Consider the following 19038-nt stretch of genomic DNA (forward strand, 5'->3'; position numbering starts at 1 on the left):
TCCTCTCTAGGTTTCTTCCTAGGTTTTTGGCCTTTCTCAGGAGTTTTTCCTAGGGAGTTTTTCCCAGCCACCGTGCTTCTTTCACATGCATTGCTTGCTGTTTGGGGTTTTAGGCTGGGTTTCTGTACAGCACTTTGAGATTTCAGCTGATGTACGAAGGGCTATATAAATAAATTTGATTTGATCACACCCTTATGACTGCGTGGCAGACTGGCACAGGACCATGGCCTTCTACACAGACAAGCAAACACGCCCCACAAAGCAACCTAATACAGAGTGCTCCTCTCAATCTATAGTGTCATGATCAACTTTGCTAAAAGAGAGCACAAGGTGCCACAGTTCTGTCCAATATAATAAGTTATCATCATCATCCCCACTGAGCTTAAAACTGAACTGTAGAGTCTTGCATTGGATCAGATACCCACGGTTCCCTGCCATTGACCTGCACAAAAACCAGCTGGCGGATGATATGAAAACATTTCTACCCGCGGGTCGTCCCACAGTTCAGAACTATACTGCAGGTCGGAAAACGGTTAAAAAAAATCAAGATGACATTTTTATAAACCCAGGAGCTTGTGTTGAGAATTCAATTATGCGAGCGCTGAGGAAGACATGGCCTAGGGTACCAGCCACGTATGCAGGGAACGGTCTTGTGTGGTGCTGAGACATTCCTAATTTGTCCATGTGCAGAGCTTATGTTTGCCCCCGCCACACAATACATTGAGTGTACAAAACACTAGGAACACCTGCTCTTTCCATGAGACTGACCAGATGAATGCTATGATCCCTTATTGATGTCACATGTTAAATCCACTTCAGTCAGCGTAGATGAAGGGGAGACCAGTTAAAGGATTTTTAAGCATCGAGACATGGATTGTGTATGTGTGTGCCATTCAGAGGGCGAATGGGCAAGATTATAATTTATTTTTTTATTTTTTTAAATAGATTTTAACAGGGTATGATAATAAGTGCCAGGCGCGTCAAGAACTGCAACGCTGCTGCTAGGTTCCCCCACACACACACACACATTTCCCATGTGTCTCAAGAATAGTCCACCGCCCAAAGGACGGACATACATACATACATACATACATACCTTTAATTTCAATGATTAGCGAGCTGTACAGTCAAGAAACTGTATGAATGTAGACAAAGTACTTAAGTAAAGACACTTGATCTGTACATTCCTATTTATATTGTTTAAATATAAGTTCTCATCTACTAGATTCCTAAAGAAAATCTTACCCCATACATTTTAAATGCTTAGCAGCTTTGATATGTGCTGAGAGAAGGACAGTGCACCGTCTAGCCATACTCCCAAGTACTTGTATGAGCTGACTACTTCAAGCTCTAAACCCTCAAAGGTAGTAGCCACACCTGTGGTAGCCAGGAAAGTTATTTGACGGGTCACAAATCAGCTTTCGGAACAATTCTATACGGGTGGGTTGCAGAGAAAAATCTGTCCTTGTCTGAAATCGAAATGTATACTTTGCAAAAATATATAAAAACGCAACAACGATTTTACTGACTTACAGTTCAAAAGGAAATCAGTCAATTGAAATACATTTCACGGATTTCACATGACTGGGCTGGGGGTGCAGCCAGGCCCAGCCACTCCGAATGAGTTTTTCCCCCCACAAAAAAGGCTTCATTACAGACAAACACACTACACACCCCCCCTCCCCCCAGACGATCCCACAGGTGAAGAAGCCAGATGTGGAGGTCTTGGGCTGGCGTGGATACATGTGGTCTGCGGTTGGACGTACTCGCAAATTCTTTAAAACATTTGAGGCAGCTTATGGTAGAGAAATAGAGTGGCCTTTTATTGTCCCCAGCACAAGGTGCACCTGTGTAATGATCACGCTGTTTAATCAGATTCTTGATATTCTACACCTGTCAGTTGGATGTATTATCTTGGAAAAGTAGAAACGCTCACTAACAGAAACAAATGTGCCCAGAGTTTGAGAGAAATAAGCTTTTTGTGCATACGGAACATTTCTGGGGTCTTTAATTTCAGATCATGAAACCAACACTTTACATTTTGTTTCATATTTTTGTTCAGTATATCATGTGGCAGCCAAATCCAGTGTTTGACTGACATTGTTGATTCAGTTATGTATTGATTCAGAACAGAAATTGTTCTGCTCCTGACAGTTCAGACCTCTAGTGTCCGTTGAGGGATTCTAACCACCAACCCTCTGGCTACAGGTCTGCCTCTAACCTCTGGGCCATCCACTGGCCACCTTCAAACTCCACGGGGTCAGTTTTTTTTAGCCACACACACACAGAATAAAAATATGAACGCAACATGTAAAGTGTTGGTTAGGGCTGTTGCAGTGACCGTATTACTGCCACAAGGGCAGTTACAAGTCATTAAGGCAGTCAAATCCCAGCATTTCTACTTTTCCAAGATAATACATCCAAATGACAGGTGTGGCATATCAAGACGCTAATTAAACAGCATGATCATCACACAGGTGCACCTTGCGCTGGAGACAATAAAAGGCCACTAAAGCGTGCAGTTGTGTCACAATGCCACTGATGTCTCAAGCTGAGGGAGCGTGCAATTGGCATGCTGACTGCAGGAACGTCCACCAGAGCGGTTGCCAGAGATTTCAAATGTTTTTCTCTACCATAACCTGCCTCAAATGTTGTTTTAGAGTGTGGCAGTACGTCCAACCGGCCTCACAACCGCACCATGCTCTACCAACTGAGAGACCACTTTAGAGGATCACTATTTTATACAGTGTTCTCACCAGTTCGCTGGCCTGGTCGATGGTGAAAACACTGCAGTTGAGGCGGTCGCGCACGTCGATCTGAGCGTCGGCCAGCAGGGAGATGAGCTGCTTACACTCGTTCTGCATGCGTGTGAAGGGAATGGCGATCTCATCGTAGTACAGCTGCTCTGACAGGATGGCTAAGAGGCGAGGCTGGACCAAGGCTGACACCACCTGACACTCCTGAGGCGAGAAGTGTGTGGGTGTGGGGGGGGAGAGACTAGGTTTAATTTCACATCGGCTAGGATTCAATGAAACAGTTCTGCGGATATATACAGTTGAAGTCGGAAGTTAACATACACCTTAGCCAAAAATATTACAACTCAGTTTCACAATTCCTGACATTTAATCCTAGTAAAAATGCCCTGTCCTAGGTCAGTTAGGATCACCACTTTAAGAAAGTGAAGTGTCAGAATAATAGGAATGATTTATTTCAGATTTTATTTCTTTCATCACATTCCCAGTGGATCAGACTTTTACATACACTCAATTAGTATTTGGTAGCATTGCCATTAAATTGTTTAACTTGGGTGAAACGTTTCAGGTAGCCTTCCACAAGCGTCCCACAATAAGTTGGGTGAATTTTGGCCCATTCCTCCTGACAGAGCTGGTGTAACTGAGTCAGGTTTGTAGGCATCCTTGCTCACACACACACACACACACTTTTTCAGTTCTGCCCACACATTTTATATAGGATTGAGGTCAGGGCTTCGTGATGGCCACTCCAATACCTTGACTTTGTTGTCCTTAAGCCATTTTGCCACAACTTTGGAAGTATGTTTGGGGTCATTGTCCATTTGGAAGACACATTTGTGACCAAGCTTTAACAGCCTGACTGATGTCTTGAGATGTTGCTTCAATATATATATATATATATATATACACACACATTTTTCTCCCTCATGATGCCATCTATTTTGTAAAGTGCACCAGTCCCTCCTGCAGCAAAGCACCCCCACAACATGCTGCCACCCCCGTGCTTCACGGTCGGGATGGTGTTCCTCGGCTTGCAAGCCTCCCCCTTTTTCCCTCCAAACATAACGATGGTCATTATGGCCAAACAGTTCTATTTTTGTTTCATCAGACCTGAGGACATTTCTCCAAAAAGACAATCTTTGTCCCCATGTGCAGTTGCAAACCGTAGTCTGGCTTTTTATGGCGGTTTTGGAGCAGTGGCTTCTTTCTTGCTGAGCGGCCTTTCAGGTTATGTCGATATAGGACTCATTTTACTGTGGATGTAGATACTTCTGTACTGTTTCCTCCAGCATCTTCACAAGGTCCTTTGCTGTTGTTCTAGGATTGATTTGCACTTTTCGCACCAAAGTACGTTCATCTCGAGGGGACAGAAAGCATCTCCTTGCTGAGCGGTATGATGGCTGCGTGGTCCCATGGTGTTCATACTTCCATACTATTTTTTGTACAGATGAACGTGGTACCTTCAGGCGTTTGGAAATTGCTCCCAAGGATGAACCAGACTTGTGGAGGTCCACAATTTTTTTCTGAGGTCTTGGCTGATTTATTTTGATTTTCCCATGATGTCAAGCAAAGAGGCACAGTTTGAAGGTAGGCCTTGAAATACATCCACAGGTACACCTACAATTGACTCAAATCACATCAATTAGCCTATCAGAAGCTTCTAAAGCCATGACATTTTCCAAGCTGTTTAAAGGCACAGTCAACTTAGTGTATGTAAACTTCTGACCCACTGGAATTGTGACAGTGAATTATAAGTAAAATAATCTGTCTGTAAACAATTGTTGGAAAAATGACTTGTGTCATGTACAAAGTAGGTGTCCTAAACGACTTGCCAAAACTATAGTTCGTTAACAAGAAATTTGTGGAGTGGTTGAAAAACGAGTTCATGACTCCAACCTAGGCGTATGTAAACTTCCGACTTCAACTTTACACACACACACACTTTGAGATATCAGCTCAAGCAGAAATTACTAAATCACCCTACACGGGAAGTTTATACGAGTTTGTTTGAATCCCGGCCATAAAAGCCTTTCTGAAATAAATCCCGACAGCATTATGGTGAACAACTCCTATCCAAACAGAACAATAACAAAAACAAACTCAGGTTCTACCTTCTGCACAGCAGCCCACTCACAAAGGACCAGGGCCACAGCGATGCGCTGCAGGGCAGACTTGGAGTTCAGGTGGAAGAGGAGCAGCTGGCCCAGCGACTCAGCCGGTCGGATGTCCTGTGAGGATGAGTTGACCTGCGGGTCGCACATACACCGACACAAGGCCCCCAACAGCCTGAACAGAAAAATGAATTGTTAGGCATTCATAGTAACTTAGTGCAAATGTTGTAACTGGATTTGTCGCAAGTCCACCATTGTGTTTCTTTTTCTCTTGTCTTTTGTCAAGAGAATACAAGTTTCAGTTTGCATACTGGTTTGTTAAATGAGAAAAATATTTCACACATTCCAGCATTTATCACCATACCAGGACTCCAGGCACTAAAGCCTTGTTCACATTGGCAGTAAGTGAAATCTTATTTTTTGCATACCCGATTCAAATATTTAATTTAAAAAAATGAGCATTAAGGCCTGCAGTGTGAAAAAGGCTTAAGAAGCCTGGAGACCAACGATGCCAGATGCAGAGTTGCTCTTGTCTTGACTAAGGAGCAGTCCAACCAGAGTAGCAGCTGGCTGCAGAAACCATACAGTGCTGCGTTGGTCCAGCAGATCCAACAATAGTCCCAATAGCAACATTAGTTTTTGTCTTCAATATCGCAAGGGATCAAAATTAGATGCAGAATAATAGAAAGAGAGGGACTAACTTTGCGGCCATGAGGCGAGCCCGTGTCACCACATAGTCCCGCGTAATTGGGTCCTCGGTCACAGTTTCCGCCCCACCGATATACTCCTGAACAGTCTCCTTCACCTGAACCAAGGCTCCCTGGCGAGGCTTACCTCCAGCCTTCTCCTGTCAAATCACAGAGAACACATGCGTCAAAGCCTGGAAAGTGTTCAGTAGGCACGAAACGGAAAATAACTGTCCGGAAGAGATTAGTACCATCTGAGGTTGTCCAATAAGAAACACATTTGTTTTCCGTTGCAAAACATTTAGCAAAAATGTTAATGTGGCCTAATGAGCCTGACCTTAGACAACTAGATCACTGCATAATACCAGAGGAAAATACATAAACCTATCCCATAAAGAAGCCCTGTGTAACATTAGTACAAGGACACTTGAGAATACAACAACCTGTAACTGATGTAACGGTCAGTCCTAACTGAGTAACCACCCTCTCACCTTGCAGCGAGCCTTGACTTCCAGCAGCATGTTGATGTCTATGGGGATGTGAGAGGCTTGCATCATCAGGCAGAGCCAGGCACCCATCCAGGGACAGCTGGCTGCCACCACGTACTGCTGAGGGGCCTGGCGCAGCAGCTCTGTCCACACCTACAAGACATGCGCTTATTAAAAACATCAGCCAGGATATATGACCTCCTGGATAAAGTGTGTGTGACAAACCTTTTGGATGAGGTCCAGGATCTCCTGATTGCTCTCCAGGATGCAAGACTGGAAGATGTGTCGGAGCATGTCTTGTAGGACCTGGTTGAGCCATAGCGCGCAGCTCTGCAACGCCACAAAACAGACTTCAGTGATGAAATCAGCCAAATTGTATAAACAGTTGTAGTCATAGTTTAGCATTTCAAATCACTGGCCCAATCTCAAATGGACTCCTACTTGTTGAAATCTGAGAGGATTTGATTGGTATAAGCAATATGGTGAAACTTTCACCTAGCCTATGGGGGGGGGGCAAGGCGGAGCTATTACCTTATTGCTTACACCTATCCAATCCTCTCAGATCTAGACTAGTGCATACAGCTCTATTGGCATCTTTCCCTTACAAACCCACCTGGTCAGCTTTGGACAGTAAGGTAAAGAGGGTCTCTAATGCGGCCCGTCTGACTGATGATATGGTGTGTCTAAGGAATGGCCAGACCCGAGGGACAAGGACCGTTAGGGACTGCTGCATGCTGGAGGGACAAAATATAAAATTGTTGGCCCTGTTAACCTTTGCACAAGTTGTCCTCTGAAACATCTAGTGTGATTTACATGTACTATGACCCCCCAAAAAACATACAACTTTCTACACTGTCATGTTCTTAAACAAAAGAACCCAGAAATATAAAATAAAAATCACTGGTGAGAACATTGCACAGCCATCAACGCCATAGACTTTACAAGACAATTGTTCTTTAAAACAACTACTGTTAGAGTAACATTATGAACTATAGATCTTCATTGGAATTCCCCTTCGAGATGTTTGTGATCAAGTGGGAGAAGAGGTTATATCCGTACAGAAAGGAGAGACACTAACCTGCACTGTCGGACCTGGGGGTAGGTGAGCAGAGAGGACAGTAGGGTCATGATACTGTTGGTAGAGGCCGTCAGGTCATCCAGCTCCAGGAGAGCGTCCCACAGGGTGTTCACTATGAACGGGACCTGAGCAACAAAGACGACACGGCGGTCAGGAGTTACACAACGGAGAAAAATGCTACAGTTAGCGCAGTACTGAAAAAATACATTTTAAATTCAGCAAATGAACTGCCTGGGTTGTGTTAATGTTTTCCTTTGCATTCTCTAATCAGCATTTACTGGACAAGCCCAGGTAGCCATACGGTGCTTACTTAACACAACCCTACTATGAAGTAGTATATGTAACAATATTTTAAAGATAAATACACAACGCAGAGGACGAAAAGTCAAGAGTAATAACGATCAATGGAAATTAATGAGCAATGGGAGGAATGTCTTCTGAAGGATAGGATACTTGCCATTTGGCCATTGGCCTAGTTTTATTGCAAGGACTTCTAATTGGCCAACCACAGGCTAGGTTATAAAACTACATCATGTCCCTTTGTTCTGTGGAGAGAATCACTGAGGACAGGGGGAGCATGAACATCTACCTCCCTGCATTATTTGTTTTCTTCGAATAAACCCCATTTTCCTCCCCCTGATTTGCTGTGAGGTCTGTGTTATTGAAGAATAACATCAACTGCTAACATACACAACACCAAGAAGGCAAGCCATGAGATGGCTAGGACTAGGTGAGGGGTGAGGTTGGAGAAAGGCTAAAGGGCAGGTAAGGTGACCAGACTTGGAGAGGGACCGCGGTGAGATGCTCCTGTCTGACCTTGTTGGGGAGTAGCTGTACAAAGCCGTCCACCACAGGGATGAGGGCCGCGGCTGCCACTGCTCTGACATCATCATCCAGGTCCTGCAGCCCCTCTGTGATGGCAGGGAGCACCCGCGGAAGCATAGCGGAGATCAGGTCCTGAGTGGGAGAGAGGGGGCAAAAGAAAAGAGCGAGAGAAAAAGTTACAGGAAGACATTGAGTCCTGTCTATACATGTAGAAAACACTTGTTTTACTGATTTAAAGTGGATCACACACACACACACACACACCATGCATCATGGGCATCAGATGCAGACAGGACAGGAGCAGGTGGTTATTGGTACCTTTCGGACAGCCAGGGCATACTTGATGCCCAGAAGACCGCCGTGCCGGACCTCCCACTGGTCCTCCGTCAGCAGCTTCAGCAAGATGTCTACAGTCATGGCAACGCCGCTGTCATTCATGTGGCGCAAGGCCACGCCCAGTGTCTGGGCACAAGTCTCTCTGACCGGAGCCACCACCTGACCAGAAAGGAGAGAGACACGACATGTTAGACATACAGCAACTCCTGACTCATAAGCGCCCGTAAGTAGGGTAGCAAAATTCTGTAAACTGGCATTTTAGAACGTTTTCGGAATTTTCCAACATTACCCCAGAGGGAGTAAATAACAAATGTAATTCAGCCATCCCACTCAATAGCATGGTATGCTACAAGACACACCTCATCAGAGACAAAGTCTCCAAAACGGTCCAGAGCAAAGACACAGAGCAGCCTGATAACCACGTCCTCCAGCCACTCCTGGTGCTGCCGCGCCATCTGGGAAAGGTCAAAGGTCAGCCATCTATTGTGGTCATATCTATTAGAGGTAAACTGAACTATTCATGTTGAGGTTGCATAGAGCAGGGTTTCCCCAAACTCGGTCCTGCCCCCGGACACAGCCAATTCAAATAACCAACTCATTATCAAGCTCTGATTATTTCAATCCACTGTGTAGTGCTAGGGTAAAACTCGAAACATTGTACCCAGGGGGGGCCCTAGCACAGAGGAGTCAGATACAGTACCTGTTCTGCAGTGCATTCCACCAGCTTCCCTCCTCCAGCACCTTGAGACTTGAGGATCTCCCTGAGGCCTGTGCCTGCACCATGACGAATCTGGACACACAGAGCACTAGCGGTTTCACAGATCAGTGTATATGCTGCCTGTTATGTGTTATACAATGGATCCTTATAGGACAGCTACATAAGGAGCTGCAGGATTACAGGTGACATGAACAGATCTGCTAGGACTCGGAAAGTCATTACCTCCCATGAGGGGTTGAAGAGGTCGTTACAGAGCTCATCACAGAAGCTCTCCAGGGGCCACTCCTGGGTCTGGAAATAAAGTACAAGATTAATCAGAACTGTTCAACGTTTGGACAAAGACGCTGTTTTTTTAAGAGTTCAACTATATACACCGTCTGTTTCTCCAGACGCCTAGTCAATGGATTTTCAAGTTCTGTGTAAAATGGTTTCCTTTGATTGTATTCTTTATAAGAGCTTTATCGTTGGTGACCCATTTCTTACCTCTTCTAAGAGGCTGGAGTTGTCAGGAACATTATCGATTAAGACTTTATGCTCCATCGCTGGTTGATCGATGACTACGTTGGTAGTTTTCCTGCGCTTCTCCTCGGGCTCCCCATCAAAACTGTCATTACTACAGAAATAAGAATGGAAATCAAATCACAGATCAATAAACTCAGGTCAACCAATTCAGAAAGACCCATCTCCTACATTACACAATGCCGATGGAAACCAAAGACGTAACGACCTGGGTTATGTTCATTAGAGCAAACATAGCCATCTGTACTTGTCCAATAAATGCTCATTTACACCTTCCACTCAGTTACAAAAATATTTGTTCAGTTTGGTGCCTAATGAACAACCCTGTCTAAAAAGCTTTGGCAGAAATAGGACATACCTTCTCTCGTTGGGATCCATGTCTTTGGATCGCTGCTTGGCCACTAGCTTGGCCATCCTCTTAGCCTTGTTCTTCTGTCGGTTGCTCATGCCTGGTCGAAACTCCGAGTCTATTATCTCAGCCGCCTGCATGGGCTGAGTATGGAACAATAACCATTGAACATTAGTCTCTAGTGATTGAACAAAACAATTGCCAACTTGTTTTTCAGACAAAGTAAAAAGCTAGACATCTTAAGATGGGAGTCATTCATTTCTGACCACAGAGACTGTTCCTCAGACAGGGAGCATGATGGCGTTTTCTTCACATCCTAAAGTGAAGACGGCACATGCACCCTGAAAGGGGCAGGTCAGATAAGTGGGTTTGACCAGGAACTCCGCCATCTTGGCTTTGCATCTGGTCTAGTTGATCATTAGGATAGACCCAGAAATAGTTAAAGACAAACAGGGGGGGGGGGGGGTGTTCCTGCACGCCAACTCAGATGGAACGCTTGCTTTCTGCAATTTATCTGATGTTTTTCCCCAGACTATAGCCGCGTCTGAAAACGTTACTAGCTGTCAAGTCCTTGCTTCCTCCGTCCTCGTTTCCGCAATGCCTTCCTCAATTTTCTGAGGGACCTTTAGCCTCTCCTCCAATGAGCTTTGAGAGGCATTGAGGAAACAAGGACGGCGGAAGCAAGGATTTGACAGCTAGTAACATTTTCAAACAGTCTGAGCCAAAGCATGTCATGTCAGGACCTACTCCAAGGTCTTCTTAACAGACGTCCCAATCATGGTTGAACAAGTTACAGCATGCCTCCTCAGTCCAAGTTTGGGTACGAATAGCCAGGTTGACTGAAGGGTCCAAAATATACCTGGCAAAGTTGAGGTGCTGAAAGAAGCGCCAAGCTTCTAAGCCCAGCCTCACACTGTCTGCCACTGTTGTGACCAGATGAACCCAGACTTAGAAGGGATAGTAGCCTGCACTTGATGCTACCTGGGTGGAATTCAGTAGGCTTTGAAATGGAGGGATTACCTGGACTTATCCAATAAGAAATACACATTTTGTTTTTCGTTGTAAAATGTTCTAGAAGATTTTTTGTAGCATGACCTAATGAACACAACCCTCAGTGTTAAGCTTTGTAGGATGCTGTTCAAAATTGAACGGAATTACCGACTCAATAACAGCCTAAAGGAGAGTTGGAAATGGAGGTAGTGTGGCTGACTCACCACGTGATTGTGGGAGCTGGAGCAGGGTCCAGAGCCCTTCCCTCCCTGTCCCTTAGGGACACTGGGCGTGGAGATGTACTGGGTGTCCAGGTCCTCATCATTGAACAGCTCCATCGTGTCCATGCCGATTGCGGCACCTATGTCCAGTCCCAGCTTCCTCTGCAGCAGCTTCCTCTGGCGGGTAAGACGCTCCTTAGGGTCCACTTCACCTGGCATGAGAGAGCAAAGAGATGGGGTATGAAGCTTGTAGAAAACACCAACTATGGAAAAACAAAATGTATGTAGAGAATACAGATGGAAAAATCTACCAGCCACTTAGATTTAGTAAGAAGTAATGTTATATATTGGTGAATTTCATTTCATTTTTGTGACCAGAGTCTTAAACCCCCCCCCCAAAAAAAATAAAAATCAGATGAGCCAAAAATGTTCAGCTGCCACTTTAAGGGCGGGAGGTTAATCGTAACGGGGCCACTCAAGTCATGTTAAGTGTGGAGTCTTGAGATTTTAGATCTGACTAGTAGTAGACAATATTTATTCAGTATCAGTTGAAGCAGACTCAAACTAACATTGAAAAACAAGACCTTCAACAAAATATAACTAGCCAAGAAACACAAGGACAAAGTCTCACTTTGTAGACTTGAGTAAATTAGACAAACATCTATGCCGGTGCACAGCACCTTGAAAAATGAAAAAGCACAGTGCACAAAACGCCCCAGGCCAGGCAGTGTTGCTGCCCGAGATGGGATATAGATGTATTTCTTTGTGCGATTAGCAGCTATGAAACAAATGGCAAAAATAGTTTGAACAGCTAATGCAGCATTTCTGCTATAAATCACAACTCGTACATGTGCGCATACTTGACTTAACTTGATTTTTATTTGCAAATGCAAAGCTTGCACTGCAGAACCCAAAAAATTGGCCACCCGCCTACATGGCTGGTGAAAGACATTAAGGTGTCAGCATGCTTAAGTTCGGCTAGCCGAACGAGTGTCCTCGCATTCTCCCTTAAAAGACCTTTACTTGAAAAAAACTAGAAAAGTAGCAATAGTTCTGTTTGTCCATTTTGACACCATAGCCAGTATACACTTCCTCAACATAGTCAGAATTAATCTATGATAATTCAATGACAGATTTATTTTCGCCAAAGAGATCTTAGTCGCACAATTTTACATTAACTAAGATGTTGGTGCAGTATTTTGCAATGAAAGAAATTAGTATGAAAATGAGTCTGTCGTTGAATGCCAAAGACTTTCCGTCATCACAAAATATACTTCCTTCAGACTGAAATTTGTCATTAACTGATTTGACATATCTTCGTGCCATTATAAAGCTATATAAAAAGATTAAAACTATTTATTTCTGATACCCCAAGTGTCCTTAAAATCGAGACTAACATGGACCATCAAGCTATTTCAATAGTATTTAAAATGGCATTTATATTAATCAATTTGATATCATGTATGAATTCATTTGACTATCACCCCCCCCGAACCCTGTTCTCCGAGGCTATGGTGGCTTGCCCAGTGAGGTTGTTTCACAAAAGAGCACGAAAACAGCCTAGCAATGTGGTCACATACCAGATTCTCCCATAACTTGATAACAGACAAACCAACCTATTAGGAGCCTCACATTACTGACACAGGTGTTCGTAGGACGAATTTAGAGTTCCAAAACAAAATACAGATGTATACCAGACTTGTCATCCTGGACCTCAAACTCAGCGCCGGCGGAACCCAGTAGAGAAGCACCATGTTTGAGCAGGCGGGAGATGTCGAAACGGTAGAAACTCAAACGGTCAGAGTAGGAGTCCTCCGGGGAAAAGTCCGCACATGACTCTGGAAGAGACAAGCATCCCCACAGCACCGTAAGTTACAACATCAATCAAAAGTGAAAGTTATCTTACATTCAGAATAGGAACCATACTTTTCGCTGTTGAGTGGGAAATATTAAATCAGGAAAAAGATAAACCCGTACACTGCACTTGCCGGTATCACTCGTTTATTTAAGCATGCATGTCACCCTGCCAGCCTTCGTCAGAGCTTTGTATAATGAGCAGTTGATTGCTGATGAAATGTGTTTTTCAAATGTTAGAACATAAGCCTTCACACACACACACACAACTCATCAAGTACTGTCAATGGTTACTTAAGAGCAGCTCTGACATCAGTTGTATAACACCTAGAGCAAACATTTGCAGCGTAGCCTAGTGGTTAGAGCGTTGGACTAGTAACCGAAAAGTTGCAAGATCGAATCCCCGAGCTGACAAGGTACAAATCTGTCGTTCTGCCCCTGAACAAGACAGTTAACCCACTGTTCCTAGGCAGTCATTGAAAATAAGAATTTGTTCTTCACTGACTTGCCTAGTTAAATAAAAGTAAAATAAAAAAATAAACATACCTACTCAAACCGATTCCTGGTGGCAAAAACAAAGCGAGAGGCCATGTCACAGATTCCACAAAGGCCATTTAAAATGCTAATCCTGTGAGTAAGGGAATGTTAAGGCTTTATTTGTTTCCTACCGTCAGGAATGTAACAAAACAGAGGCACTTGGCTGTGAATAACGTGGCAGGTTAAGGTTGGTTCACCTTCTTTGGGCTTGGGTGATGGGTTCCACTCTGGGATATTCTTCACAATGGCCTCCACTGCTTGACCCGCAGCGATACGCGTGTCCCAGTTTGGACTTCTCAGGTATGTCAATACCTGTAGGTTGTGGGTGAGCAAGAAAACACAGGACTCGTAGGATGTAACACGTGTCAGATCAGATGGTGGGAACTTATGCACTACACCAGATCAAACAGTCCACTTGTTTAACCTCTTATGTGTAGGGGGCAGTATTTTCACATTCGGATGAAATATGTGCCCATATTAAACTGACTCCTACTCAAACTCAGAAGCTAGGATACGCATATTATTAGTAGATTTGGATAGAAAACACTGAAGTTTCTAAAACTGTTTGAATGATGTCTAAGTATAACAGAACACATATGGCAGGCAAAAACCTGAGAAAAAGCCAACCAGGAAGTGGCAAATCTGATGCTTGGAATCTTTTCAAGTCATTGCCTATCCAACACAGTGACTTAGGAAGTGCAAAATGAAACCTAAGGCTTCCACTAGATGTCAACAGTCTTTAGAACCTTCTTTCAGCCTTTTGCTGTGAACAGAGAGCGAACAAGAAGGCCAGGAAGTTGGTGACCCAGAAAATGACATGAGTTTAGTGACGCTCGTTCACGTGAGGAGGTAGCTGTGTTCCATAATGTTTTTCAAGACATTGGAGTCGTCCGGTTTGAATATTATTGAAGTTTTACGTTAAAAAGGCCCTAAAGAGTGATGCTTTACAAGGTTTGACATGTTTCAATGAAAGTAAATAGAACTTTGACTTTGTCGTGAAATTTTCCGCACGCTTCCTACATTTGGAGTAGCTTACTGAACGCGCAAACAACAAGGAGGTATTTGGACATAAATTATGGACTTTATCGAACAACATTTGTGGACCTGGGATACCTGGAAGTGCCTTCTGATGAAGATCAAAGGTAAGTGAATATTTCTAATGCTATTTATGATTTTAGATGACTCCAAAATGGCGGGTATCTGGTGTATTTTTTTGGAGCGCAGTACTCAGATTGCAAAGTGTGCTTTCCCCGTGAAGCTTTTTTGAAATCTGTCACAGAGGTTGCACTAAAAAGATGTTTATCTATAATTCTTTGAATAACAGTTTAATATTTTCTCAACGTTTATGATGAGTATTTTTGTAAATTGTTGTGCTGATTCACCGGCAGTATTGGAGGCTAAATATTTTCTGAACATCACGCGCCAATGTAAAATGCTGTTTTTGGATATAAATAGCAACTTGATCGAACAAAAAATGCATGTATTGTGTAACATGATGTCCTAGGAGTGTCATCTGATGAAGATCGTCAAAGGTTAGTGCATAATTTTAGCTGGTTTTCGTGACATCTCCTGTGTGGTTATTTTTGTATATGAACTGTCCTAACATAATCTAATGTTTTGCTTTCGCTGTAAAGCCTTTTTGAAATCGGACAACGTGGTTGGATTCAGGAGAAGTGCATCTTTAAAATGGTGTAAAATAGTCGTATGTTTGAGAAATTGAAATGATTAGATGTTTTGAATTTGGTGCTCTGATTTTTCACTGGCTATTGTTAATGTCATAAGAAGTTAATAAATCAACTCAACATGCCGAGGAAACGAAGACAGTGGGCTATTCAGCAGTCTGACCTTTATGGGCCTCCATTTTTTCCAGACAAGGTAAAGAGTGGTTTGCAAATTTTTATGGGTGATTTAAGTATGGATGCCCTTTTGGCTGCACTACAAGCAAGGGGGTAGGACTTGCTTGTAGTGTGGACTCCCTGGATCATATTCCTTAGCACATGCTGTAGCAAAATGAAAACAAACATCTCAGACAAGTTCAAGTAGTCCCTCCCTATTTCAGTCTTTTCTTCCTTTTGGTGCCCAATGAACACGACACTGGTGTAGATAGGGACCCAACTGTGGGCACTCATGAGGAAGAGGAGACTTACCTTCGACAACAGGTTGTTGAGCTCATGTGGGTGGAGTTTGACCACATCTCCCAGCTGTTGGGCAGCAGCCTTCCTCGTCACCGGAGTAGTTCCAGTGTCAAGCAGGATAAAAAGACGATCAAGCCTGGAAGACGAGAGAGTGGGAGAAAAAAGTAGATACAAAAATATATTATGCATGCATTGATCTCAATTGCACATGAGACTTGAGAAGTTGCATTAGTTTAACATTATACTTCCAAATGTTAACAGAACATGAACTCCACGGAGCGTTGTAGAACTCCGGTCTTGTCGGCAGTATCCTAAGTGGGAACTTGAACTTCCTAGAGTACACTGTGCCCGAGATAAGATTATTGAACACAACTCTGCTAAAAATAAAACAGAGGGACATTTTAAAAAAAGGAAGGGAAAGTGATTATGTGCTGTGGCAACATGCCCAGCCACTCAGTAAAACAAATCCAACACCTCTTGGCTATCCATTAATACAGTTCTGGTTGAGGTACATCTTGTTTGGATTAGGAATAGTTTATGCAGGGCAAAACAAAATTATTTTACCCTTTGAGCATTCAAATGATCCAGGTGGAAATGTTTTGATTTGTTATTGTACTACAAACTAGGTAATTTGATATCAAAATATAAGCAGATGTTCAGATACAAAGCGCATATCATTGAAATTAAAAAACCAGAAGTTGTCTGTAGCCTGGCTAACAGTCAATGGATCATTGCATCCAGGTAGCCTTCGGGTCATGTTTATGGATACAGTCACCAGACAGTTTATTAGGTACACCATCCCATCAAAAAAAATGTATCAATCCTACAGACAGTGAGTCATGTGAATGTTAGAATGGGAAAAAACGAGTGACCTAAGCGACTGAGCGTGGTATGATTGTTGATGCCAGGCGTGCCAGATCCAGTGTCCCAGAAATGGTTGGCCTCCTGGACAGTGTCAATGATTTACAGAGAACGGTGCGACAAACAATAAACATCCAGACAGTGGCAGTCCTGTGGGCAAAAACAGCTCATTGAGAGAGGTCAAAGGCGAACGGCAAGAATCGTGCAAGCTAACAGGCCACAAACCGATAAATAACAGTGTAGTATAACAGTGGTGTGCAGATCAGTATCTGAGAGCGCACAACTTGTTGATCCTTGTCACAAATGGGCTATTGCAGCAGACAACCACACCAGGTTCCACTCCTATCAGCTAAAAACAATAAGGGGCTCTAGTGGGCAGGCAATCACCAACATTGGACAATTGAGGAGTGGAAAAATATTGCCTGGAACATGACAGCAAGTTCTGTTTTCTTGAGTTGCCGTCGCAGTCCAGAGACCTCAAACCCAATAGAGCATCTTTGGGATGAGATGGAACTGCCTGTGCGCAGCATGAATGTACCGTGTCCAATCTGCAGTAACTGCGTGATGACATCGCGTCACCATGGACCAATAAAATGTATTTATAAAGCCCTTTCTACATCAGCTGATGTCACAAAGTGCTGTACAGAAACCCAGCCTAAAACCCCAAACAATGCATGTGTAGAAGTACGATGGCTAGGAAAAACTCCCTAGAAAGGCCGGAACCAAGGAAGAAACCAAGAGAGGAACCAGGCTCTGAGGGGGTCCTCTTCTGGATGTGGAATGTTTCTGAAGAATTCAGGCTGTTTGAGGCGGGGGGACACTGCCAATTGAGTGTATAGCCTATATAGCGTGTATGGATTAAGACTGCAGGGGCTAACCAGAGCCAAATCCACCACTAATGCATTAGCTGAAGGCTTCAAATATGCATCCTCTTGCAAACCCGAACAACTGAGTGCCATCAACTAAAATGTGTCTTCCACATTTAACCCAACCCCTCTGAAGGTGTGGGGGCTGCATTACATCCAGCCATAATGGGTTAACTGCCTTTCTCAGGGGCAGAACGACATATTTTTACCTTGTCAGCTCGGGGGTTTGATCCAGCAACCTTTCGGGTAACTGGCCCAACGCTCTAACCACTAGGCTACCTGCCACATGAGATTATGATCAGAAACCATTGTCCATGTTATTTTAGAGCAAACTCATTTACACATGCTGGATATGACACGTGTGAAACAAACCACCCTACAATAATCACACATGTGGGAAAGTAATCTCATCAAAATAAATCTCTGGATAAAGCATGAGCAATAATCCAATTCACAAGATGACATACTGGCACGTTTGCAAGCAGATGGCACATCAAGTAACAGCTAAAAGGTAACATGTCTTTAAGACTATATTATCATGATCAATTGCATGCGACAGGTCTGCTGGCAACTAACAAATTATCTACTTAACGTTAGCTAATTAAGAATTGCTGTCGTTTTTGTAGCTAGTAGCTCAGTAGTAAACTGCCTGGCTAAACTTGCTATATAACTTAGGTAGTTAAAACTGTTGTTTAGCTAGAACTAACGTTGCCTAGTTGAAAAACGCATGCCATGAACCCAAGCGCGGTTGGCCCGGTATCACCACCGGCCGTTGTGTTAGGCTAGCTAGCCATCAACACCATGCCATTGCCTGTTCATGCTAACAAGCTAGATAACTAGTGGCTAAGTTAATATTGGATATTAAATACATAGTTAGGGAATCTCACCTTGAAACGGCCATGACGATTAATTTAATGTGTAAATGTGCTCTTTTGTGATCCGTATTGAACAGGAGCGATCATTTATTTAAAGTTATCCGCTTTACTTGACGCTAATCCAAAGCGCTAGCTAGCCTAGCAAGGGAGGCCGCTGGTGCGTCTCTTCTCACAGCTCACCACCCGAAACCTGTCGAAATGAGTTCATCAAATCAAGTCTTCAAAGTAGGTCCCTCTTGTCTCTTCAATAATTTCTTCCTCCGAAAAATGTAATTTATTAAACTTATATCACCTTAAACCTCGTATCAACCTTCTGAACTACTCCCAGATAAGTACTTTAATCTAATAAGATTTAAAGAGTAATTTTTGTGTTCGCTAAAGGGAACCCAGGAGGCTGATTTTATATGAGGAGCCATCTTGCATTTATTCCTTCCTCCATAGCAGGCGCCAGCTGATTGGTTCCAAGTCATTTCAGCGACCAATCGAAAAGCACATTAAAGAGGAAGTGCACAAAGCGGCAAAAAAAGAAAAGAAAAAGCTACTCGCGGGAATGACTTGTTTCCCCTTTTTAATTGACAAAAGCACTCCCACGCGCCTGTCATTCAACATAGAACCTTTACCAACAGTGCATGTTCAACCTCAGGTGGCTGAAGAAATTTGGCTTGGCCCTTAAAACCCTCACACACTTTTACAGCTGCACAGTTGAGAGCATCCTGTCGGCTGTATCATCGCCTGGTATGGCAACTGCAATGCCCGCAACCGCAGTGCTCTCCAGAGGGTGGTGTGGTCTGCCCAACAAATCACCGGTGGCAAACTACCTGCCTTCTAGGACACCT

General features: G+C 43.6%; 1 protein-coding gene across 2 annotated transcripts in view; it reads right to left on the bottom strand.

The window, feature by feature from the left end:
• Nucleotides 1-18651, bottom strand: part of btaf1 (BTAF1 RNA polymerase II, B-TFIID transcription factor-associated) — a 69928-nt gene extending 51277 nt beyond the window's left edge. The window contains exons 1-20 of one of the 2 annotated variants that reach the window (XM_029698074.1): nt 18495-18651; nt 18215-18392; nt 15613-15736; nt 13663-13777; nt 12769-12912; nt 11078-11286; nt 9873-10006; nt 9479-9608; nt 9218-9286; nt 8978-9067; nt 8637-8732; nt 8260-8436; nt 7933-8073; nt 7117-7241; nt 6652-6772; nt 6264-6368; nt 6042-6191; nt 5566-5711; nt 4865-5039; nt 2757-2960 (exon numbers count right to left, since the gene is read on the bottom strand). In XM_029698074.1, coding sequence (XP_029553934.1) covers nt 2757-2960; nt 4865-5039; nt 5566-5711; nt 6042-6191; nt 6264-6368; nt 6652-6772; nt 7117-7241; nt 7933-8073; nt 8260-8436; nt 8637-8732; nt 8978-9067; nt 9218-9286; nt 9479-9608; nt 9873-10006; nt 11078-11286; nt 12769-12912; nt 13663-13777; nt 15613-15736; nt 18215-18228 — 2469 coding nt within the window. In that variant the 5' untranslated portion in view covers nt 18229-18392; nt 18495-18651. Of the gene's footprint in view, nt 1-2756; nt 2961-4864; nt 5040-5565; nt 5712-6041; nt 6192-6263; nt 6369-6651; nt 6773-7116; nt 7242-7932; nt 8074-8259; nt 8437-8636; nt 8733-8977; nt 9068-9217; nt 9287-9478; nt 9609-9872; nt 10007-11077; nt 11287-12768; nt 12913-13662; nt 13778-15612; nt 15737-18214 lie in introns of both variants that reach the window. The other variant, XM_029698073.1, reaches the window with a different exon arrangement.
• Between the last annotated feature and the right edge of the window lie 387 nt (nt 18652-19038).

Source organism: Salmo trutta, chromosome 18 (assembly GCF_901001165.1).
Source record: "Salmo trutta chromosome 18, fSalTru1.1, whole genome shotgun sequence".
NCBI classification, from domain to species: Eukaryota; Metazoa; Chordata; class Actinopteri; order Salmoniformes; family Salmonidae; genus Salmo; species Salmo trutta.